Raw genomic sequence first — 25458 nt, 5'->3', positions numbered from 1 at the left:
GTGGGTTTGCCTCAGTGTGGCTGGTTACAGGACATCTTGGCCCTTATGTTTGCTGTGGTAGTTCAGTTGAGTACTGGTTTAAGTTGTGCAGTGTGAGCATGAGTTTGTGGGTATGGTAACTGTCACTTTTGGGGAGGGTGGGCCCTTTTATTCCCAGTGCCGTTGCTTCCCTGGAGGTCAGCCCCAGTCTTCCCAGCTTTTTAAAAGAGGTATTCTGCTTATGTGTGTAGGTAACTAAATGGTATGTAAATTGATTGTGTTCTCATCAGTGACACTTGTTAAATGGGTATAATGAACCTGTGTCCTTGTAAGTGGTTTTCCTCTTGGTATTGAGTCCTTGGGTGAGAGTCCCAAGGTGGCATAGCTGGCTACATACAAATTCCTTAAAGTCTGAACTTTCAAAGTCCCAGATGCCATCTGCCACACGTGTCATGTGGTACATGAATAAGTATGTTAAAAAAAAACAAAAACAAAAAAAACATTGAAATGCAGTACACTTTTAAGCATGGCCTAATTCAGTGCTACATTGCTTGAGTAAAATTTACTTAAAACAGTACTGCAAAGTAAACTTTACTTGAAGTTCTAATTAAAGCCACAAATAATTGTAGGTAGCATTTACTTTAAAATATGGTCCATTAAATTTACTAGCAATTTCTGCATGGAAATTGTTTCATATTTATTTATTTATTTATTTATTTATTTTTTAAAGTAAACCTCACTCCAAATTTTTTTTTTTCTGTGTAGAAGTGCCACGAAATGACATGACTGCTTCAGCTATTGTTTTTCATCTTACATTTTGGTTTTGACTTTACCGGTTAGGTTTAGGGTAGGTATGTAAGTTTTGTTTATTTAAAATTAGAAAAACGGATGAGATGTTTAAGGTTCATGTTTTATCATCTCACATTTGCTTTTTATGACACTATTGGTTAAGTTTAGGTTAAAGTTTTAGCTTAAAGTTTTCAGTAGGTTTTGTTCATTAAAAAAAAAAAAATTGAGCATTAACCTCAAAAACCTCATCTGTTTTTCTACATGCCCCATTGAGAGCGAGAACCACTAATTGCGACGACGAGGAGGTTACCCCATGTAATTCTACCCCCCCAGCAACTGGGCCAATCTGGTCGCTTAGGAGACCTGGCTGGAGTCACTCAGCACTCCCTGATTTCGAACTCACAACTCCAGGGGTGGTAGTCAGCGTCAATACACGCTGAGCTACCTAGGCCCCCCTGTTTTCTAGTTTTAAATAAACAAAACCTAAACCCTAAACCTAACCAAGAACATTTAACTTGTCCTATTTAACTAATCACCTCAGAACTGCAGCAATATGTGTAATTATCCACGTAATTTAATTAAGCAAAAATGTTGCCACAGTCACGTACTTTTCATGAGATCAGACTGGTTATAATAACATATATAAATTGCAGTATGAGGTGGCAAAATTTTACTAGTTGCTCTTACAAAAGAGCAACAATATACAAACCAATGACTGATGTTTTATGATTTTTCATAACTTTAATCCTAACCTAAACCTAACCTTAAATTTTTTTGCTTGCTAGCTAACAATTAGCATGCTGTACCAACCTTGGCCACCAGGTGCCACTATCAGTAAGCATGAAATCTTATGCTTACAAGGTGACATATGACAGCTGTTGTACTTGATCTGTTGATTTATAGTTTTATAATACTCTAACAAGTATGTTTTGCAAGTCTCAATGAAAGAAAAATGTTGAAAACTACATGAAATTCTACAATTAAAAGTATATTCCTCAGGTTCAGATCAGGCAGATGGCCAGGGGACCCAGGAGAGCAAAGCAGATCAGGCGGACAGCTAGGAGGCCCAGGAGACCAAAGCAAATCAGGCGGATAGCCAGGAGACTAAGGAGACCAGAGCAGTTCCGGCAGATGGCCAGGAGACCGGAGCAGATCAGGTGGACAGCCAGGAGGCCCAGGAGACCAGAGCAGATCAGGCGGATGGCCAGGTGACCAAGGAGACCAAAGCAGATCAGGCGGACGGCCAGGAGACCAAGGAAACCAGAGCAGATCAGGCGGATGGCCAGGAGGCCCAGGAGACCAGAGCAGATCAGGTGGATGGCCAGGAGGCCCAGGAGACCAGAGCAGATCAGGCAGATGGCCACGAGACCCAGGAGACCAAAGCAGATCAGGCAGACAGCCAGGAGGCCTGGGAGGCGGCCGTGGACTAGGGACTAGTTCAAGAGGCCTGGGAGGCAGCCGCGGACTTGGGACTATAGCAGTGGAAGGATCTGAGGGTGGAGCCATGGAAGACTCTGAGGGCAGAGCTGTGGGAGGCTCGAGGGGCAGAGCCATGGGAGGCTCGAGGGGCAGAGCCATGGGAGGCTCGAGGGGTGGAGCCGTGGGAGGCTCGAAACTAAGAGTCCTGGATGACTGGGAACCGACCTCCATGGTCATGAACACTGGCAGAGACTCTGGAACGACCTCTGTGGTCATGAACACTGGTAGAGACTTGGGAACAACCTCTGTGGTCGTGAACACTGGCAGAGGCTCGGGAACGACCTCTCTGGTCGTGAACGCTGGCAGAGACTCAGGAACGACCTCCGTGGTCATGAACACGGGCAGAGACTCGGGAACGACCTCTGTGGTTGTGAACACGGGCAGAGACTCGGGAATGACCTCTGTGGTCATGAACACTGGCAGAGACTCAGGAATTACTGCCGTGGTCATGAACATGGGCATAAACTTGATAGCAGAAGCCCTTCTTCTCCTCCTCCGCTTCCAGGTGGTCATGTACACTGACTCCGGGACAGATGAAGCTGGTAACTCTGGCTCTGGGACGGATGAGGCTGGCAATGCTGGCTCTGGGATGGACGAGGCTTCAAGCTCGGTGGCCGTGGCAGGCATGGCCGTTGGCTCGGTGGCTGGGGCAGGCGTGGAGCAAGGAGTCGCGGAAGGCTTGGCTATGATATGGCATGGAGCAGACTCAGGCGTAGCTGTGACTTGGCGTGGAGCAGACTCAGGTGTGGCTGTGACATGGTGTGGAGCAGATTCCGGTGTAGCTTTGACATGGCGTGGAGCAGACTCAGGCATGGAAGGCTTGGAAGCCGGTATCAGGGTAGGGAGAGGAGGATCCTCTGAAGCAAGAGTTTCTAAAGTCAACTTCACGTATTCCTCCCAAGTGTAGTCTCCTGTTTCCGGCAATTCCCTCCACCGGTGAGGTGTGAGCCCAATCCGATAAATGGATTTCAAGTGGGAATCAGCAAATCCTGTGTAGCTGGCAATGGTGCAGAAAAGATGGGAGTATTCCTTGATGGGTAAATCCGTCTGGCTCAATTGAATAAAGTAAGCTAAAAACAAATCAATTTTATATGGTCAGTTGTTCTGTAACATTTGAAGGAAGTCAAGAGAGTGGGATCTAGATGCAGCTTAACTTTAATGGAAAATAAATAATATACAAAACAGGGTAAACACTGCAACAAGGCAAGACTCGGAACTAGGAAACAAAACAAACAAGATAGCAACCAGTACAGGAACTGGAGAAAACACACAACAACTGACAAAGACTGAGCAGACATCAGGGCATTATATATACAAGGATACACGAGGTAATGGAAAACAGGAGAGAACAATTGTGAACAGCTGGCAGTGAATTATGGGAAATACAGTCCGGGAAAAACAGAAGACAGAGGCTAAACACAAGGCAAAACAACAGTGAATCATGACAGGTGTATTAATGACTTTTAATTCTAGCTTAACACAGATGTAGTTTGAAGTAATGGTGCATGGTCTCCATCTAAGTGCCGCTGGGCTTTAAAAATGTTGGGCTTGATCAGGGTCGACTCCTCAGGTTGGCTTCTGGATGACAAGAGAATACAATCCAATTTCTCATACTCTCTCTCATAACACTAACACACAAACACACACTCAGTGTCACCCAAATAACCTCAAACTTTCTCTTTTCAAACTTTTCTCTCTCATTCTTGTCTTTCTCTCCCCGACTTGCCAAGCCTGTGAATCTGTGTCTCTGATTGCTATGCATTGTTTAGTTTCTTTCATTAATGCTGTGTGCCAGTCCTGATCCTCAGATGAACAATAGCAGGCTTGCTGCAGCGGATCAATAGCAGATTGCTGATAGTGCCCCGTCCATTCGCTCTCCAGATTACATGATAAATGGTCTAGTCCATGTGTTTTGACACCCTTTCGTTTATGTAGGGCCTGGGCCCCGCCACCACAGCATCGTACAAGCCCCCTGACAGTAGCCTGGCCTGAGAGGAGAACAATGAGTAAAAGAAAAGGAGACAAGAAACAAACGTCCAAATTGGCAATCTACAGTGAGGGCCGCTGGTAATTGTTGCTAAGAATGAGTGGAGAAAATAGTTCTTGGGAACATTTGATGCACTGATGTGTCACTGGCGAGATCACAATGGGGTGATATATAGAAATGTGAAGGTTGGTTTTCGAATATGTTTCAGCGGTCACATCCTCACTGAAAGATGAAAGCCAAACAGAGAGAATGTATATTGGGGAAAATTAAAGTTGGGTTTTTACAATTTAACAAATGCCAGCGCAAATGTTACAACGAACTTGCATAGATGTTAAAACATGTAAAATGTACAAAACCATACAGTACATTCATACATCACTAGGTAGGCCTATACATAGTGAGCATGTTTACATGCATCTTACACTGATGATACTTAATAAGCAGACAACATGTAAGGTAATGTAAATTCTTTATACAACGTTCTTTTATCAGGGTAATGTCATAAATGGTTAAAGCAAAAACAAATTGGCACAAGTAAATTTTTGACCATTACCCTGATTTCGCTCAGCATGTAAACACCTTTACTGTCTGATGCATGAGTACATAGACCAACAATTAAAAATAGCACAGACGGAAGTAGTACAATAATAGGGTTATTATATTCAATGATATGGAAATAAGACAATATTTTGACTTTTATTGTCCAAATGTTTGATTGTTTGCTGACACAATATACAGAATGTATATAATGTAATGTCTTGTGATTAATTAGATTATTTAATTGGCACATCATGTAATTAATTTGAATGACAGCCCTAATAAAAACATAAAAAGCATTGAGTGCATCTTGGAATTATTTATGACATTTTTAAATATACATTTAGAAAAAAAGAAAAAAAACTTTGTGTTATGCTCAGCATTGAAGTCTAGTGTCCCTCTAGCTGAAGTGGATGCATGTTTCACCTAACATACAAACAAAAGCTGTCCTATTTATTAGGAGCAGAGGAAAAAGTCAAGGTCCTTATGGACACGAAAAAGTGAGACAGGAAGAAAAAGTTAATTTCCTCATCGACACATTGTCCTTTACAATAACTAAAGGACAGTATTTCCTTTTTTTCCCCAAGACTAATGACCTCCACAAATGGCACACCGCCCATTTGAAAAAGAAACAAACAGCCTCTGGCCGTGAGTACATGTGGCAGGAACTTAACCCTGTCTCTGCCACTTCACCTGTTTTCCAAAAATTTAATGTTCCATTGGCTCTGCAGTCAAGCTTCATTAATACATAAAAAATAAAAAATAAAAAAAAAATATATATATATATATATATGTAAAAGTCAATGACTTCATCAAAGTCTAATATCTTGGGATTGTCTCCAGTGACTGTCCATGTGCAACATCCTGGTACTCTCTCTGCATTTGCAGTTTCCAGATTGTGATAGTCTTCATTAAACTGAATAGGTATCATCCACTCCCTCATTTCCCAATCTGCCATTGTTTCCATCAGTAGAGGAAGATTTATGAAGGAGGAGCGGGAGCCTCCATAACAATGTGAATAATTCACCTCTGTCATCTGTTCAGAAATATCACACAGTTCCAACCTCCTGTCTGTCCGCTCCAGCTCCAGGCAGTTTGGGTTGAGGAAGGGCTGACAGACGGACATCTGCAGCTCTGATTGTGAGGCTGCCAATAGAACTAAGGTTGCTTCAAAGGCAGGAATTGGAAAGACTGCAGGCTAATTTTCTCATTCATTTCAATCAAGTTCAATACCGCAGTGACCTGTGGATTATGAGAGCTGTGTATAATTCATCCCAGCATGCTTTGAGTGTTTGTCAAGGAATAGGAGGAATTTATGGTGTACTGCTATGGAGATCTGGGCTGTGGAAGTGGGTTTGTCAGGTGTGGTCGGTCATTTCTGGAGATTTTGTAATTTATTTGAAAGAGGTGTATAAGCTGTGTAAAGCACCTTTTCTTGTACTTTTACCATGGTGAAAAAGACCTTGACAGAGAAGATTCCATTCTCTGCAGGGAGCTCAAGGCATTTCTTTGAGGAATGTCTCTTTACTGAGCATATGCCCATGATCACGCACACATGCGCTTGAATGCATGCACATTTGCGCTTTACATGACGTTAATCCTCTCATTTTGTCCCAGCAAGTGGCAATTCCTTCATCTCTATCAGAGAAAGACACATCTCATCTCCTGTTGCTCCATGTCTAAACTTAACTCCCTAAAACGCTTCCTGTTTTCACTCTTTTTGTCTCTCAGCACTGCAGAATGGCATTCTGTCTATGCTTTACCTGCCTGTCTGTCAACTCCTGCAGCCAGGAGATGTTCTTCTCCAAACGTCATTCTGCTCTGCCATTTCTCTGCTTATCCCTCTCAGCTGCTGAGACAGACATGGGGGGCGGGATGTGCTGGTATGCGTGTTTGAGTGTTTTTAAGAGAGTCTGAAAGCATGAGTGCGTGTTGGCCTATTAGGGATGGGTAACAATGGTTGACTAGTCGAATAGTTGCCCAACAGTCGATTTGAGGAGTCGAATTGTTTATCGTGATTTAACTTTTATTTTGTAATCTAGATATTTTTAGCAAAGTTGCTTCACAGAAATCTGTGCTTTAGCTGTTAGTTTGCATGGTAAAACCCATATTCATCCCCTAAAAAAGAAAAGTTAGTCTCCTATAAAGCAGCACAGCTACAACCATACACATTCAGAGGGACATGTTTGGCTGATTGCATTGCATCTCACTCCACACACATAGTGTTTTTAAGATGGCATGTCCATCATTGTCCAAAATAGTCCAACTTTTGAAAACATGCCTTGAGTTCCCTATTTATTTATTTTTTTATTTTTAGATATGCTGAGTAGGCCATAGTTACATTGATGGAATGGTTTACTTATAAAAATTGTAATTCTCTCATCATTTCATCACCCTTATGCCATCTCAACCTCTGAATTTCTTTCTTCTGCCGAACACAATGTTTTTTAAAGAGGTTTTATGTTTTTATATACAGTACATACAATATTTCATGCATGCGCAGAGCATGATAGTGCCAAAGAGACTGCAGTCTTGTTCCTCACCCAAAACTGACCGTATCGCTTCAGAAGACATGGATTGAACCACTCAAATCGAATGAATTCCCTTTATGCTTCCTTTTATGTCCTTTTGGAGCTTTAAAGTTTTTGACACCATTGACTTGCACTCTTCATAAAGTTTGACAGTTTGAAAATATTTCTTGTTGCTTTGTAGCTAGATAAAAACGTATTGTCAGTCGATAAATTTTTTTAATCACGATTAATCAAAAATTTTCATAGTTAATCGCGATTAAATGCAGATTTTCAAAGTGCTGAAATTTTACTCTCTCTCATATATATATATATATATATATATATATATGCCTTTTAAATTTCCTTCTTAGGGAAGAAAATAAATGTAGGTAACAATGTAGGTTCTACTGGTTGTTTAGATCAGTGTTACTATCAGAAATAATTAATAATTATTTATTTATTATTAAATAATAAATATTTAAATTAAATAATAGAATCTAACTCATTAAAACCTCATAAGGGGCTCCAGTAAATGTAGTGTGTCATGTTCAGGAGCAGGTTTGGTTATAGCAATAATTAATAATTATCAAAGATAATTATTAAAATCAATAGAACATTGATGAGAATCAATGTTAGCTTTTTTAATCCTTTAAATCAACAATTATCAAAGATAATCATTCATTATTAACATCGATGAAACATTGATTAAAATTAACACTAGCTTATTGATCCTTCTAATTCAACAATCATCAAAGATAATTATCAATTATCAAAAATCAGTAGAATATTAATAAGGATTAATATCACCGGGGCACCACCCTGGAATCAGGGACAAATAACCAGATAGTAGAACAGTCTCAATATTAGATTGTTTTCTTAGGAAAATTGACATCCGAAGAATATCGACCTTCGAAAAGAAACAATGAAGGCTTGAATCCGAGCACTGACATCCCCTGTCAGCATTTGACAAAGGTGTATGCAAAACAAATCAAAAACTTCTCTTTGAAATATAACAGTTTATTTATGCAGTAATATCAATTAATAATCAATACAATGCAGTCAATAAACTTCCGACTTACAACTACAAATTAAACAGTGACATGATTAGATATGGTAACCAAAATAAGCCTATAACAGTACGTCACGCGAGATTTCTGGCCAGAGAATATGGCCACAAATGTGAGTGGAGAGAAGCCGGTCAATGGCGTCCGCCCATTTACCGCGTGTCTCCGCTTGTACGATACCTTAGGGACAAAGCTGAGCTTTATCATGAAGTTATCTACTAGCCAAAAGTGTGTGCGAGAATGTTTGTGAGGGGTCGCGTGTGTGTGGTTAGTACGAGAGAGAGAGTTCTTTAATGGATAAACTCAGTTTGCTGGTCTCACCCGCAATGACATTAATACACAACAGTCCAACGTGGTTGGACTACAACACAGCAGATCACATTCATGATAACAGTACATTACAGTAATACCTTGAGTATTATTAGCAGCAATGAGTGGACTTGGCGGTCAGTAAACTGTACAAGCAATAACCTTGAAACACAAGAATAACACACTATAATATTCTATCTCTGCCCAGACGTAAACATCTTACTTGAATTGTATGAGGACGCAGGTAGAATATGTGTCCATCTGTCCTTTAACTCCAACTTGGTTCCTCGAGGCTCGGGTGATGATGGGAGGCCATTTCCTCGCTCTGTCAGTGGGCAGTACGGCTGCTGATTCTTGGCGGGTTGGCGGAGAAATCAGCGATGTCGACTTGATTGAAGAGGGAAGAGAAATCTTTTCTCTTCACTTCTGCAGGTAAATGGATGAAGATGCGGCAGTTTCAAGTCAGATGTTACTTCCTTGTGCCACGAGGCTACACCTGAGAACAGCGATGAACTGCGTCTACACACGGTAAGCAAAGTTGCTGAAAGCAAATCCCAGAAGCATCTCAGAGGTATTTCTACTCCCGATGACGTCATGGTTGAGGGGCCGTTCTGTTGTATGCCTCATCCAATAGGAGTTGAGAGTTCGATCCTTTAGTGAGCAAGGCTTTATGGGATTTGTAGTCGTTTTGAACTCCTTTTGTTTGATTTTGGCGTGGTTTTTATCAGTAAGATTTATGACTTTGTGTAGGCCTCAGTCAGGTTTTATGAATGTTTTAGGCTTGCCTTTGTCTTCTATCTGAATACATGAGGCCCAACAACAATATGTAGCAATAATGCTTTAATAACATTTTCAAAACAAAGCCTTCCACAGTAAAATAAAATATCACCAATTCAAGTAACATTAAACATTTCACAAAATCTAAGTGGGAGTTTGATTAATTGAAAGAACGAGTTCTCTCACAGATTGCATATTCATTGCATTGCGCATTTATTCTCAAACTTTCACCCTCAAAGATATTAATCAGCTGGCCGATTGTGGCTATCCGCTTTGCTACAGCAGTCGTTATGAAACTGTTCATCGTGATTAAGAAAATGTATAGCTCTAAAAGCTCTAACAAAAATCACTTCTGTGTTAAATTGGCCATTGCTAAGACAGACTTGGCATATATGCAAACTGCCACTTCGAAAGTTCAGCAGCAACAGGGTCAAATTTTTAATTGTTTGATCTTTTAGCACTGCATTACAACACTTGATGAAAGCATAAGGGTAACGCTGACGCTTCACTCCATAGAGATCAATGTTTTCGGCAACATTGACACTAATCATGTGGTAGCTCTTAAGGATTTACTTTTGTACTTATAGGGAGTCCTGTGCACCTGATCCTGACCAGCCCAACATAGCAACATTTTCTCAACCAATGCCGTGAGTTTAGGGTGGGACTGGTGGGATCTGTTTGTCCAACCAATGGGATTGAGGCAAAATATGTAGTAATTCAGATCCCTAGTGTCTGTCTGTCTGAGTCTACACATAAGCAGCTTGTGTGTGTGTGTGTATATTTCACCTGTCTGATCCCTGGTGTGTCCAGCGGCTCATGTCTTCTGTCAGGTTGAGGGCAAGAGAGAGACTGAGATGACGTGACCAGCAGGGCCAACTGAAAGGGTCAACCCGTCATCCAGACAGAGATAGAAGGAGAAAAGGAGCAAGAGAGAGACAGAGCAAGGGAGAAAGAGAACCATGTGGCAGTGATTTCCCTCTGACAGGCTGTCAAGGACATCAAACGTTGCCATACTGCACTGTCATTCGCACCTGCATTCTGACGAGCTCACAGCACATCAAGACAGAGAGAGAGTGAGAAAGAGAGGGAGAGTTAAAGAGGTGTTTTTGAATCAGCTTTTGAAAGTTTATTGTAAGTTCTCAAAAATGTCTCCTGTCAGCATTATTTTGAAAAATAATAAATCAATCAATCAAACAAAGTCAGTGGAAAGAGGCTGTTTGATTCATTGAGCTTAAATGCAAACACATGGCATGCAAGTTTTATTTATGATTGTGTTCATTTCACAACTTTTTTCTTGTAGAAAGGTCTTTTGAGCAATTTAAAGGAATAGTTCACCCAAAAATGAAAATTATCTCATGACTGACTCACTTTTAAGCCATCCCAAATGTGTATGACTTTCCTTCTTCAGCAGAACTGAAGTGAAGATTTTTATAAGCACATTTCAGCTCTGTATGTCCATACAATGCAAGTGAATGGGTGCCATCAGGCTGCTGGCTGTTTGACGGTCCAAAAGGCATATTTAGGCAGCATAAAATTAATCCATACGACTCCAGTTGATCAATTAATGTCTTCTGAAGCAAATCGATAGGTTTGTGTAAAAAAATAAATGGATAATTAAAACTTTTTTTATGTTCGCCGAAAACCTGCACCCTGTGGGTGGCTTATTTTATAATGTTTCCAGTATATGTAAAATATCTGAACTGAACATTATGTAAGTGTAAAGTTTACATAATACAAGGGTATTTGTGAGGTGGAAGAATGGTCTCGATTTGCAGTTTAAGTATAGCTCTGTGATTTCACCTGCCCCCAGGTGAACAGAATATGAAGTGAGTGAGGTAAGACCCCCTGCGGGATTGAGATGATATGACGGCAGCTTTCGTTCAGCTCTTAACTCCCGGAGTGAGGGTTTCCCTTGCAGTCAGCTTCACCCAGAGGTAAACTGCTCCTTTAGATCTGCAGCCACGTGGGTGGATAGCTTTGATCACAGGGCTTCGCTCTTCAGCGCTGCCTTAATATCGATGGACGCTTACTCCGCACAGCACCGGGAACTCTTATCTGAGACACACACACAGTATTTACATCCTCACTCAATCAGCCCCTTTAAGTAGCAGTGCAACCTGAAGAAAAGAGAAGAATAAAAGAGAAAAAGGAAAGAAAAAAGAAAAACAAAGAACAAAAAGAAAGCACAAACGACTTTGGCTTACTGGCCTAATCCTCCATCCTTTAAAACCTTCTAATGATCTATGTGAGAGAAAGAGAGAGAGGGAGAGAGAGAAGAAGAAAAAGATGAAGAAGAAAGTAAGCAGAGAGAAAAGAGAAAGTCATTTTCCAACGCTGCAGCCTATTTTCTCCTCACCCCTCACAGGACTGTGTCTCGTCACCTCCAGACACACTTTTTCAAAGACATTTGTTGAAGGATTTACTGGGCTCCGGAGGGGCCCTAAATTTGCAATGCAATAACCGGAAGCATATGAAAGAATAGCCTATACAGACAATTTTAAGATCCTTTTATTATCCTGATAAGGAAGGGGAAAAATCTTGCAGTCCAAGATTAAATATCTCGAGGGAGAGAGTGAAGAAAGGACATGAATTGGGGTAGTTGGGTGAAGTGGCAGAGGGTCCCAGATTATTTCCCCATATCTACCCCTCCCTTTTAACAACTCCCTCTTTTCTAGTGCACCTAAGTTCATGTCAGGTAGATTGAATTTAAAATAGATCTGCTCAACACGCTCCTGTAGAGAAAAAGGGAAAACGACTTTATAGCTCTGATATCTGATGAACGATGTTGACAATAAACAATATTAAATATAGATACAGATGAGTGCATAAGTTTGCATCCCCCTTGCAGGATCTGCTAGATTTTTATCATTAAAAAAAAAAAAAGAAAAGAGGGATCATAAATATTGCTTTTTGTTTTGTATTTAGTACAGCTCTGATAAAGCTATTTGACCTAACAGATATTTACATACATTCCACAAGACAAAATAATAACTGAATTTACCAACATAGTCTCTTAGAATGAACATTACCATAACTAAATTTTTGCAAACTGACTTTTACATGCCGCTTTCTATGTTTTGCTACAGTTTCCTGGTGAAATGAACACTGGAGGCGCTACAACTGTTCATTTGATTCACTTTCACACAAATCATGGGTACTATGTTAATGACTATATAAAAACTTATTTTTTTGCACTATTACTGTACACCCTGCTATGTTACAATATCTAAACACTTTTACTCTAATGCATAATTTAAAAAACTATACATTTTAAAGCATGTATTACAGACCAACCTACTTATTCCAATGTGATTAGCTTCTGCGGTAGCTCACCTTTAAGTAAGTGTTGGACTTTGGACTTGCCTCGAGCCCAGCCAAGGACACCTGGAGTGAAAGTGAAGCAAAAGTGCCATATAAGTGACACAGTATGATGTGGTTGCTTCAGTAAATGTGCTTTTCATGTTGAATTTTCTTTTAAAACACTATCGGTTAGGTTAAGGTGTTGATTTAGTGTAGGATGTCTGATTTGTTTACCTCTCATGCATCTTTTAAGACACTTTTGGTTAGGTTTAGGTTAAAGTTTTAGGTTACATTTACTTATTAAAACATCTATCTAATATTTACCTTAAAAACCTCATCTGATTACAACATCATTTCACTCCCTTTTGTCACCCCCTGCTGGAAATTTCTCTGGTATACTTCAGCCAAGTAATGAAGCACAGAATGTTGGTTTGCAAAAATGTTGACATTGTCACATGAATTTCATGAGATCAGGTGGGAATTTACACAAATGATCCTGATCAAAAGTTTACATCCCCTTAGGTTTGTGTAAATTGTTACTATTTTGTCTTGTGGGATATATGTAAATATATCTGTTATGTAGCTTCTGAGGGGCAGTACTAAATAAAATAAAACATTATACATTTTAGCTCTTATATTTGTATAAATTCTGAAAGGGGTGTATAAGCTTATGAGACAAAAGGGAAATGCAAACTTATGCACTCAACTTGTGTACAGTATGCCTCATTATTATGCTGGTTGTATCTGGTCTTCTGCTGGTCTCCCAGCCTAGCACATTCCAGCCTGAAATGCTGAGAGTACAGCTTAATGTTGTTATATATATATATATATATATATATATATATATATATATATATATATATATATATATATATATATATATATATATATATATATATATATATATATATATATATACACTATATTGCCAAAAGTATTCGCTCATCTGCCTTTAGACGCATATGAACTTAAGTGACATCCCATTCTTAATCCATAGGGTTTAATATGACGTCGGCCCACCCTTTGCAGCTATAACAGCTTCAACTCTTCTGGGAAGGCTTTCCACAAGGTTTAGGAGTGTGTTTATGGGAATTTTTGACCATTCTTCCAGAAGCGCATTTGTGAGGTCAGACACTGATGTTGGACGAGAAGGCCTGGCTCGCAGTCTTCGCTCTAATTCATCCCAAAGGTGCTCTATCGGGTTGAGGTCAGGACTCTGTGCAGGCCAGTCAAGTTCTTCCACACCAAACTCACTCATCCATGTCTTTATGGAACTTGCTTTGTGCACTGGTGCGCAGTCATGTTGGAACAGGAAGGGGCCATCCCCAAACTGTTCCCACAAAGTTGGGAGCATGGAATTGTCCAAAATCTCTTGGTATGCTGAAGCATTCAGAGTTCCTTTCACTGGAACTAAGGGGCCAAGCCCAGCTCCTGAAAAACAACCCCACACCATAATCCCCCTCCACCAAACTTCACAGTTGGCACAATGCAGTCAGACAAGTACCTGTAGCAAATTAGCTTAAAAGGGAATTATTTATAACTAATTATAACTGGTTATAATTAATAATAAATATTTAGATTAGATCTTAGAATTAACTGTAGCAGAATCGATATTACAATTACTTGATCTGTCCGTCCAGCGAGCAGACAATATAATTATTTATCAATTCTAGGAAGATTACTTTCCTGGCCAAGGAACAATAGCCTTCCTACTTATACAGTGCTAGCAGTAGTTTAGCATGTAGCAAGGAGCAACATTCAGTGACTTTGAATTATGAGAGGAACACAGAGACAATCAATCGTGAATATAAGGGATTTAATAAATGAAACTATAACTAACATACAAACAAACTAAGCAAAACATACATATATAGAATGAAGAAAAGTAAGGAAAAGAGAGAGAGAGAGAGAAAAGAATGGCAGTATTTCAAGGGTTTTAAAACTCTCAGTTAACCACAACCTAAATGAGAATCATCAGAGGCACAATTCACCTTAAAAGGGGTTCAAACTTAAACGCGCATCTAATCAGTTGTAAATTGTTACTTGCATTGGTTTGTTGCTGAATAAGAGTCTTGATGCGGTAGACGAGGTTCTCGATGATTTCTTTAGGAGTGAGTTGAAGAAGTCCACAGGAAATCCACAAAGTTACTTGAAGGTAAACACTGCCAGAAGGTTAAACTCAAGAGAGAGTTTTGGAGTGGGTTGGTCTCAAGAAGAAGAGTTTTTGAGCGATGATTTCTTTGCGCTCTGGAGTTTTGATAGTTCATTGCCGCACCCATTTTGTGGGTGGAGTGCCAATCAGAGGCATGCATTTTGAGCGGGAGAAACATCCTTTGTCTCCGTTTATGGCCCATTCGCATTTTATTGCTGATCTGGACCGCTAGTGCAGCTTTTAATTCAAAACATAGTAAGAATTGTTCGATGCATTTCACGATCACATGGTGTACATTATTGTGTGAGAAATAAAGGGAAGATCATTTTGATACCAAGAAGGTAACCTCCAGACGATATTAAAGCAGAGATACCCTCATACACTTGAATATATGCGTTTAACGTCTAACTAATACAAGTAAAGGGTTTTAACCAAGTTAATATAATAGGGGAATATACATACAACACATGCATATAGCAGATACATTTATAACTGCTTACTATGGCCTAAATAGAGAAAATGTCTTTAGGTGTGTGTGTGACGTGTATTGGAATTACTGGAGGCAGACAACTGCTCTGGTGCCTGGCACGGGGGGGGGTCACCCTCCTCTCTGTGGAATGTGTTTGAAGCTTGATGGAGACACTTCGGAGGAGACCTGTTTTAGCATCCTTTTGATAGTGATAAAGACCATCTGCAATTTAGCACCCATATAAATGTAAACGTGGAGACCAGGTCAGTAATTTATATGCAAATGTCAAAAGGCTAAAAGGTTTTTTTCAAACAAAGTTTTTTTCAAACAAAGTGTAATTAGCCATCACTGATCTTACACAGACGTTACAGACTCCCCTTTTTGTCTGAAGATGCTCTGAATTGAGACATCATCAGACAACAGTGGATCATGATGGTTAAATGGCAGGTGGGTGGTGAAGGCCGGATGGCAGGTGGATCCTGATGGTTAGATGGCAGGTGGATCATGAAGGTTAAAAGGCAGCAGTGCACCTGTTCATGGACCTTTGCACCCCGTTGACTCTGTTAAACAGGACAAAGGCAAGGCTGAGTGTCAGGGTGTACCCAATTGCTGTGGCGAGGCTCGGCGCCCTCTAGGGCAAGTTCTGAACTCTGATTAGTGACAGGATAGATTGTGGGGGGTTTTCCCATCTTTTCAGAAGCAGTTCTTTGTTTGGCATAGGCCTTATGGCTTAAGTCTCGCAGCTGTTGGGTGGACATAGTCCGTGGGCAAGCCAGAACCCCCAAATGGTGACTCACTGTTGGGTGCAGGTTCCGGAGGAACAGAGTTTTGAAATTGAATTCTTCTTCCATTCCTGGCTCATTCCGTGCTCCGAAGTATGCTTGTCTGAGCCTGTTGTAGAAAGACTGCGTGGTTTCCTGTCTGCCCTGTTTAAGGTCCATGGCCGTAATCAGCCCTTGCTCTGATTCTGGGTCAGAGAATTCTTTAATCAAAGCCTGCTGCAGTTGTTGGTAATCCACTTTGACTGTTTCTGGCTGTCGGTCTAGAAAGCTCCGGACTTCACGGCTGGCGGTGATTCTGAGCAGGTACAGTCTGTCTCGTGTGGTAACATTGGCAACAGTTTGCAAGTGAAAATCAATGTCTTTTAAATAGTCGTGCACATCGTGGCCTCCTGCAGGGCTTGGAGTGAAAGTGGGAATGTTTCTAGCCAGCTTATCCAATTCTTTAGGTGACACACCGTGACTGGAAGACAGCCTTTGGAAAGGCTCCCACCCCCTTTCTGCTGCTGGGGGTTCTGGGATGCTGGCAGGTGATGTCTTGAGCAGTGGGCTCTCTTGTCTAGGAGGTATCAGTCTACTGGTTAGGGGAAATTCTGTGGTGTGCATTTCCCTTTCAGAGTCACTTTGCAGTCTATATGAATGTTTAAGCTCTCGGTGAACTGTGTCAAGTTCTTCTTTCAAATAGTCTCTTTGTTGGGCCAGGGCACTGACTTCAGCCCGGGCACTTTGCAGGTGGCCCTCACAGGCCTTGGCCCTGGCTTCTCTTTCTTTAAGTTCAGTCTCTGCTCTCCTCAGGAGAGCCTCAGCTTGCTGGAGTTTTTTACTCAGCTCCTCTCTGGTGTCCTTTTCCTGCTGCTCTCGTCGTGCTGTATCTACACGGAGATCAGTCAGGGCGTTCTGGAGTCTCTCTACTTCCTCCTGCAGCTCTGGGTCCTTTTCGTCCGCTGTCCTGTGCTCGTGCTGAGTCTCCGAGGTTAGCTGGTCCAGTTGACTCTGAGCGCGCATCCAGTTTCTCTGAGCTTCCTCAGCCTGGAGCTTCAGCGCTGCTGCTTCCTGTTCCCGGCGGGAGATGCTTGCTTCACTCAGCTTTGCCTGGCCGAGGAGGTTATGGGCCAGTGACCCGACGATCTTGGCCAGCTCTTTGTGGCTGTAGTCCTGTGTCGGATCGTGGGCCATCAAGGTGCTCAGGTTGTCGTCGAGCTGTTCCCGGCTCATGTTCTGCAGGTCCCCGGCGGCTTCAGGAATAAGGGTGCTAGTCAGGGCACTCAGCCAGGTCTCTAGTCGATCCCAGTGGGCATCAGGGCTGGATGATCGAGACATGTTGGCTCACTGGTGAAGAGAGAGAGGGGAGAGAGAGAGAGGGAGAGAGGGGGAGGGACAGCACACAGGCCAATGCAAGTTCTTATAGCGTTAGCAGGCTACAATTATAGTAATTTTTATGTTCTATGCTCGGTCTGTTTGATGGATACAAACAGTTAACGGAGGGTAGACTTGGCACCTGTTATCTCAGCCGTGAATGGCAAGGTGAGTCTAATTGTTGTGGGGCACCGGAAAGGATCTAACAAAAGATTGTTGACGGCGTGATCATCTAAAGACTTTGGCAGCTTGGGTCGTCAATCTATTACTCGGCTTTCTCTGATGATTCTCAAAGGTTAGGTCTCTTAAAGGTTGAGGAAAAACCTGATTTTGGGGTCTCGCTAGTTGGAAGGGTCAGTATTCTATGGGTTAGGCTTAGTGATGGATCGAGGTGATCCAGTCGGGATCCCGTGGCAGCTCACTGTGATCCGCCGTGGGGGCCACCGTCGCTTCACCAACTAAGCACTAGAGGGAGTGTTACCTATAGGTGCACACAAATGGCTAGAATACAGAGATTAATTTTACATTTAAATTCAAACACTGTTTGAACTAAATTTTAAAGTGGGTGGCTAAGGCAAGAGAGAAAGAGGCCTGTATAATACAGAATGATAACAATAATTAAAAAAAAAAAAAAAAATTAAAAAAAAATTAAAAATTAAAAAAAAATTACAAAAAATTAAAAAAAAAAATTTTTTAAATAAAATTTTTTTTTTTAAATAAAATAAAGAAAAAATAAAATTTAAAAAATCAAAATAAGAAAATAAAAGGAGAAGAATAAAAGTTATGATAATAAAATAAATTAAAACAAACCAAGGAAGAATTGGAATAAGTTTTTCAAATGCAATGACAGGGCTAACCAAGGAAAACCAACCTACTGAGAATGGCCACAAGGTGGCGTGGGTGAGCCACCCAAGGTTCAGAGGAAAACAAAAGAGTAGAGATGAAATTTGAGAAGTGCTAGACACTTAACTAAACTGCCCTCTAGTGTTAATCAAAGGTACTGTGATTAAATCTGAGCACGTCTAGTGTGATTGCTCTCGCTCTAGCGGCTGATTTACTGCAACGATCACAAGTACAATGCAATTTGATCCGAACCGAATTTTAGTTTGTGCAAATTAACTGCACAAAGGTGTGTGGCAGGGTTTCTTCGCTGCCTGTTACACAATAACAATTATAATAACAGGATTTCTTCGCTGTTATTACACAAGTTATCAATTATGAACGAACAGGATTTCTTCGCTGCTGTTACACAAATTATCAATTATAACAGGATTTCTTCGCTGTTATTACACAAGTTATCAATTATGAACGAACAGGATTTCTTCGCTGCTGTTACACAAATTATCAATTATAACAGGATTTCTTCGCTGTTATTACACAAGTTATCAATTATGAACGAACAGGATTTCTTCGCTGTTGTTACACAAATTGTCACTTGATCAAGGTTTTTAAAACTCTCATTTACATACCAATTAGATATGATTAGATTTGAATTAGGCACCCATTCGTACGTTAATGGTTAACCCGAGAGAGTCACGATCATCTAGTTGAATGAAATTTGCAACACAAATAACTTCAGTCTAGCGATACAATCACCTAAGGCCTTTAAAAGATGATAAGAGGAACATCGCTCAAATCCATCTTTATCGCAATGAAGGAAGTTTTCTTCGTTCCAACAGGCGATTTTGATAATATTAAAATGTACTGTAAAGAGGTTTCTTCGTCTTTACAGAACGATTTTAATATTATGAACTGCAGTTTACTTTTACAATTACAATTAACAGTGACTAAATGTTAGACAAATAGAGGCTGTTAAAAATACAGTACTGGAGGTGGCTTTAACCATCCGATCAAAAGAGTGAGTCCGCGTTGCGGCTTGTCTCACTCTGAGCGCGCATAATACAAAAACACAAATAAATTGATACTGAGTTTTCTCACAAACGAAGTTTGAATGTGCCCGCGGTTCTCCACCATTAATATATGTAGCAAATTAGCTTAAAAGGGAATTATTTATAACTAATTATAACTGGTTATAATTAATAATAAATATTTAGATTAGATCTTAGAATTAACTGTAGCAGAATCGATATTACAATTACTTGATCTGTCCGTCCAGCGAGCAGACAATATAATTATTTATCAATTCTAGGAAGATTACTTTCCTGGCCAAGGAACAATAGCCTTCCTACTTATACAGTGCTAGCAGTAGTTTAGCATGTAGCAAGGAGCAACATTCAGTGACTTTGAATTATGAGAGGAACACAGAGACAATCAATCGTGAATATAAGGGATTTAATAAATGAAACTATAACTAACATACAAACAAACTAAGCAAAACATACATATATAGAATGAAGAAAAGTAAGGAAAAGAGAGAGAGAGAGAGAAAAGAATGGCAGTATTTCAAGGGTTTTAAAACTCTCAGTTAACCACAACCTAAATGAGAATCATCAGAGGCACAATTCACCTTAAAAGGGGTTCAAACTTAAACGCGCATCTAATCAGTTGTAAATTGTTACTTGCATTGGTTTGTTGCTGAATAAGAGTCTTGATGCGGTAGACGAGGTTCTCGATGATTTCTTTAGGAGTGAGTTGAAGAAGTCCACAGGAAATCCACAAAGTTACTTGAAGGTAAACACTGCCAGAAGGTTAAACTCAAGAGAGAGTTTTGGAGTGGGTTGGTCTCAAGAAGAAGAGTTTTTGAGCGATGATTTCTTTGCGCTCTGGAGTTTTGATAGTTCATTGCCGCACCCATTTTGTGGGTGGAGTGCCAATCAGAGGCATGCATTTTGAGCGGGAGAAACATCCTTTGTCTCCGTTTATGGCCCATTCGCATTTTATTGCTGATCTGGACCGCTAGTGCAGCTTTTAATTCAAAACATAGTAAGAATTGTTCGATGCATTTCACGATCACATGGTGTACATTATTGTGTGAGAAATAAAGGGAAGATCATTTTGATACCAAGAAGGTAACCTCCAGACGATATTAAAGCAGAGATACCCTCATACACTTGAATATATGCGTTTAACGTCTAACTAATACAAGTAAAGGGTTTTAACCAAGTTAATATAATAGGGGAATATACATACAACACATGCATATAGCAGATACATTTATAACTGCTTACTATGGCCTAAATAGAGAAAATGTCTTTAGGTGTGTGTGTGACGTGTATTGGAATTACTGGAGGCAGACAACTGCTCTGGTGCCTGGCACGGGGGGGGGGGTCACCCTCCTCTCTGTGGAATGTGTTTGAAGCTTGATGGAGACACTTCGGAGGAGACCTGTTTTAGCATCCTTTTGATAGTGATAAAGACCATCTGCAATTTAGCACCCATATAAATGTAAACGTGGAGACCAGGTCAGTAATTTATATGCAAATGTCAAAAGGCTAAAAGGTTTTTTTCAAACAAAGTTTTTTTCAAACAAAGTGTAATTAGCCATCACTGATCTTACACAGACGTTACGTACCGTTCTCCTGGCAACCGCCAAACCCAGACTCATCCATCAGATTGCCAGATGGAGAAGCGTGATTCGTCACTCCAGAGAACGCGTCTCCACTGCATCCGACGCTTTGCATTGCACTTGGTGATGTATGGCTTGGATGCAGCTGCTCGGCCATGCAAACCCATTCCATGAAGCTCTCTACGCACTGTTCTTGAGCTAATCTGAAGGCCACATGAACTTTGGAGGTCTGTAGCGATTGACTCTGCAGAAAGTTGGCGACCTCTGCGCACTATGCGCCTCAGCATCCGCTGACCCTGCTCTGTCATTTTACTTGGCCTACCACTTCGTGGCTGAGTTGCTGTCATTCCCAATCGCTTCCACTTTGTTATAATACCACTGACAGTTGACTGTGGAATATTTAGTAGTGAGGAAATTTCACGACTGGACTTGTTGCACAGATGGCATCCTATCACAGTACCACGCTGGAATTCACTGAGCTCCTGAGAGCGGCCCATTCTTTCACAAATGTTTGTAGAAGCAGTCTGCATGCCTAGGTGCTTCATTTTATACACCTGTGGCCATGGAAGTGATTGGAACACCTGAATTCAATTATTTGGATGGGTGAGCGAATACTTTTGGCAATATAGTGTATATATATATATATATTTATTTATTTATTTATTTTATTTTATTTTTTTCTTCAATAGGATCACAAAATTGCATTAGGCCTTTATACTGGTTAAAGGGATTTTTTTTTTTTTTTTTTTTTTTTTTTTTTTAACCATAAAGGAAATTTCATTATCTACTCATTATCATTTTGTTTGAAATCTTGCATGTTCAAGATACATGAGAACGTATATGTTTGCATGTAGCCGAAATCGCAGGACACTCCTCTTTAAAGATGATGGAAGAGAAACAGATGAAAATATGCTCAAACCTCTTTTTTTCTTGTGTATATCATGAATGCAGCAGGTTTGAATGTGTGGAAGGGTGAACGAGATTTGAGAGATAGGGGTGGTAGGCAAGATTTTGTGCTAAATAGTGCTAAAGAAAACCCTGGTGGGCTCCACGGAAGAAAAAAAAAGGTCAGGAAGGATTTAAATGGCATGAGGATGAGTAAAAGATGACAGCATTTTTACTATTAACCATCCCTTTAAACCTTTATAAACCCCTCTATAATCCTAAATCAATGCCCCTTTAATAAATAATTTTAAAGCTGCAGTTAACTGTAATTGATTTGTTGCAATGTCATCACACTGTAGAACAACTCTTACTCTGCACTCACATGTACAGTATACTCAGTTATGTATTGAAAAGCTCATGGAAGTACATTGGACTTTGACTAAGCACTAGACCATGTATAACTAGTCTTAACCCCATGCTGAGGGAGATGGATGAGTTGAAACAGTGCATCTCTTCACAGAGAGAGGAAAATGCACAATAGGCTGTCAGAGAAAAAGGCTGATTGACTCACAGATGAAGAGGATCTTGTCCTGGTAATATTAAGGATTACAATTGCTGAGCCCTCTTTCACCGAGCTACTGCTCCACTGCTCTGCGTGGCTCCTTGTAAAATGTAGTTCACATCTTCAGCTTAGGAACAATAGATTGAAGGAGTTAAATTTTTCAGCATCTTGAGGCATATGTTTTATGCATTGTAATGCATTCTGATTAATTCATGGGATTGTCTGATCTTAGTGTTATTTTATTTTTTTAAGCTGAAATGTGTGTTTTCTACGTTAAAATAGTTTCTCCTATCCAAACATTGTGCAGAAACTATAAGCTTTATAAGCAACTATAAGTAAGCCATTTGTACAGTAGATTGATTGCCCGAAATTGTGTAAGAGGCACAGTGTTATCAAAACATTGCTTTGTTTGTTTGAGCATCCCAACCAACCTGACACATGGAAACAACCAATGGTGTTTAGGGATGGGGCTAGTGTTTGGACCAATGGAAGATGAGGAAACCTGTTTGAAAACATGAAGTCATTATTTTTGCAATTTCGTTTGGTGACACAAATGCTGCAGAAATTTAAAACTTAACCTTTAAGATGAATGAGAATCATCTTTGAATACTTTGACCAAATGAGTCGTGCAAAACATTTGCAGAAACCCCATCCTCAACTTCTGCCATGGTGTAATGGCCCACTCAGTGCTTTAATGTAAACCTTTCTTCTTGCTTCTCTTTTTTCATGTAATTACTTACAGTCTGTAACTGTCTCTCACACATTTACATTTTCAGATTACTTGTCTTGCTGAGGCGATTTTAATGTCCTTTCTTTATGCCAGATCTGTGCAGTTCCACCCGCCTGGACTAATGATTTTTCTGTAGTGCATCTTGTAATCAAATAAATTTGTTTTCCTGGCCAAAGTGCCCACACTAACATCAGCTGATGAATAGTCATTCTCTCTGTCTCTCTCATCATTCTCCTCCCTGTTTCTCTCCTTCTATTTGCAGTAAGGGCTTAACGTGATGAGGTGTGTCTTAATATTGGGGTTGGAATATGAGCACCTCAGCAGGGCATCTAAATTAACTTGAAGCTGAGGTATGAAGAAGCCTCATAGAGAAAATAAATAAACAAACATCCAAATAAACAACAAACAAAGACGCAATGATGGTATAATTACCACCCATTGAGTTTGAGCTGTAATATAGGTGAATGGAAAAACAAAGTGATCAGAATACTAAGTTTGTTGTATGTTTTTCAGCAGTGTGGCTACATCCGAGTTCCAGTGCTTTTATTGTATGTACTGAATTTCATGAAGAACTTCACGACTGTTGATGAAGTGTGTTCTGTAGGTATGCAGGTGTGCATACATGATCGGACATATTTCATCTGCTGTGTTGGCACTGGCCTTTGACCTGTGTGTTCTTTGAACTTCAAAAGTCCACAAGTAACCACTTTCTTAATACCAGTCTGCCTTTTTTAGTTTTACTTTTTCGAACTTTATTGGATACCAAAGTGTTTGAAGTCACATGCTTCAGAATTACAACAGATGCAGTACATCATCCGGGAATTCTTTTTACACTGAAGCAAAAGATTGGCTTCAAGGTTAGTTTTAGTTTTGAATTGATGTGTGGTTACTGCAGTTTTCTCCCTCTGTTTTCTCTGTATCTGAACATATTTGAGTCAGACTTGCCTGATCGAGGACAAATCATAGTTTAAGAGTCCCAATTTCAGGTATAACTTAGTTTTGACAATGTTTAGTATGCTTCATTTTACCTTGGCATGGCAGAAATTTGCTTACTTGATGTTTGTATCATGAATACTGCTTATTTGGACATCCTACTGATTTTACTTACTGCTTTTTGCATACTGTTTAGCAGGGAATTATGCATATTCAAACACAGAGTAGATGTTTTTTTGTTTGTTTTTTTGTGCTTTGGTGTTTCCTTGAGAAAGTGAAAGGAACAATTTTTGTTTGATGATGTTTACAGTTGGGTCATGCAAAGTACAACACAAGATCTTGCTTGTGATGATCAGGATCAGTCAATTTGGAATCCGAAGTGAGCGTTTCTTGGGTCTCCCTGACAGATGATTGATAGGCCTCAGCTGCTCTAAATCAGATCCTCGCCAAATATAATGCATTCTGCTTTTGTCTGCCTACCACCTAATACAGTGGTCGAAGATGACAGCGCACACCGTACTTTGCGGAGAGAAAGAAATGATATCTTTTTCATTGGAGCAAAACCAGAAACTAAGAGGAGGGGGAGAAATGCAGGAAAAGATGGAAAAGTTCCCCCGCTTTCTGTCTCCAGAGAAAGAGAGGCCTTATTATCCGTCTACATTTGCATGATGAGAAAACACAGCTCATATTCATCTTAGTAAAGTTGTAATAAATGGTTTCAACAGCATCATCATCAATTTTACGCAGGTGCGCTTGTGAAAATCACTCACTTCAATCAAAAGAACCTCAGCTCCCCTTTTTAAAGATGGCTCATTTTTTACTATCACAAACTATAACACTGAATTTTAGAGGAAAGAGTGAAATTAAAGAGAGAGAGAGAGAACGTGAAGGAAAAGGGGAGACATTATCTTCCGCTGGAGGGCGCTACTAATATGATCTTTGCACTGACACAGATACAAGCATGTTTGCTTGCTGATGTAAATAGGGACATTCTATAGACCTCTACTGTTTTTATATAAAGCTAATTTTTACTACTAAAGACTTACTTCAACCCTAACCCTGCCCCTAAAATAGAAACTTTAAATACAAACCTGATTTATTTATTTATTTTTTGTCAGGTTTAGATAACTTTTGGGGTCAAATGTGGCCTCAAACTATAGCTAAGTACACACACATACATGAACTGAATGGTTAAAGGGATATTTCACCCACAAATAAATATTCTCTCATAATTTACTCACCCTCATGCCATCCCAGATGTTTATGACTTTCTTTCTTCTGCTGAATAAAGAAAAATCTCAGCAGTAGGTCTGTAGGTCCATACAATGCAAGTGAATGGTGACCAGAACTTTGAAGGTCCAAAAAGCACATAAAGGCAGCACAAAGTATTCCATA

The 25458-nt window shown here is 40.1% G+C and overlaps 1 protein-coding gene across 1 annotated transcript; it reads right to left on the bottom strand.

Annotated features, from left to right (window-relative positions):
- Positions 1-15788: 15788 nt before the first annotated feature.
- Positions 15789-17456, bottom strand: LOC127409924 (uncharacterized). Its single transcript, XM_051644915.1, has one exon. It carries the CDS (start codon positions 17449-17451, stop codon positions 15916-15918), a length of 1536 nt encoding a protein of 511 aa, XP_051500875.1. The 5' UTR covers positions 17452-17456; the 3' UTR covers positions 15789-15915.
- Between the last annotated feature and the right edge of the window lie 8002 nt (positions 17457-25458).

This window comes from Myxocyprinus asiaticus, chromosome 2 (assembly GCF_019703515.2).
Source record: "Myxocyprinus asiaticus isolate MX2 ecotype Aquarium Trade chromosome 2, UBuf_Myxa_2, whole genome shotgun sequence".
Taxonomy (NCBI): Eukaryota; Metazoa; Chordata; class Actinopteri; order Cypriniformes; family Catostomidae; genus Myxocyprinus; species Myxocyprinus asiaticus.
This window is presented reverse-complemented; position numbering and strand designations above follow the sequence as displayed.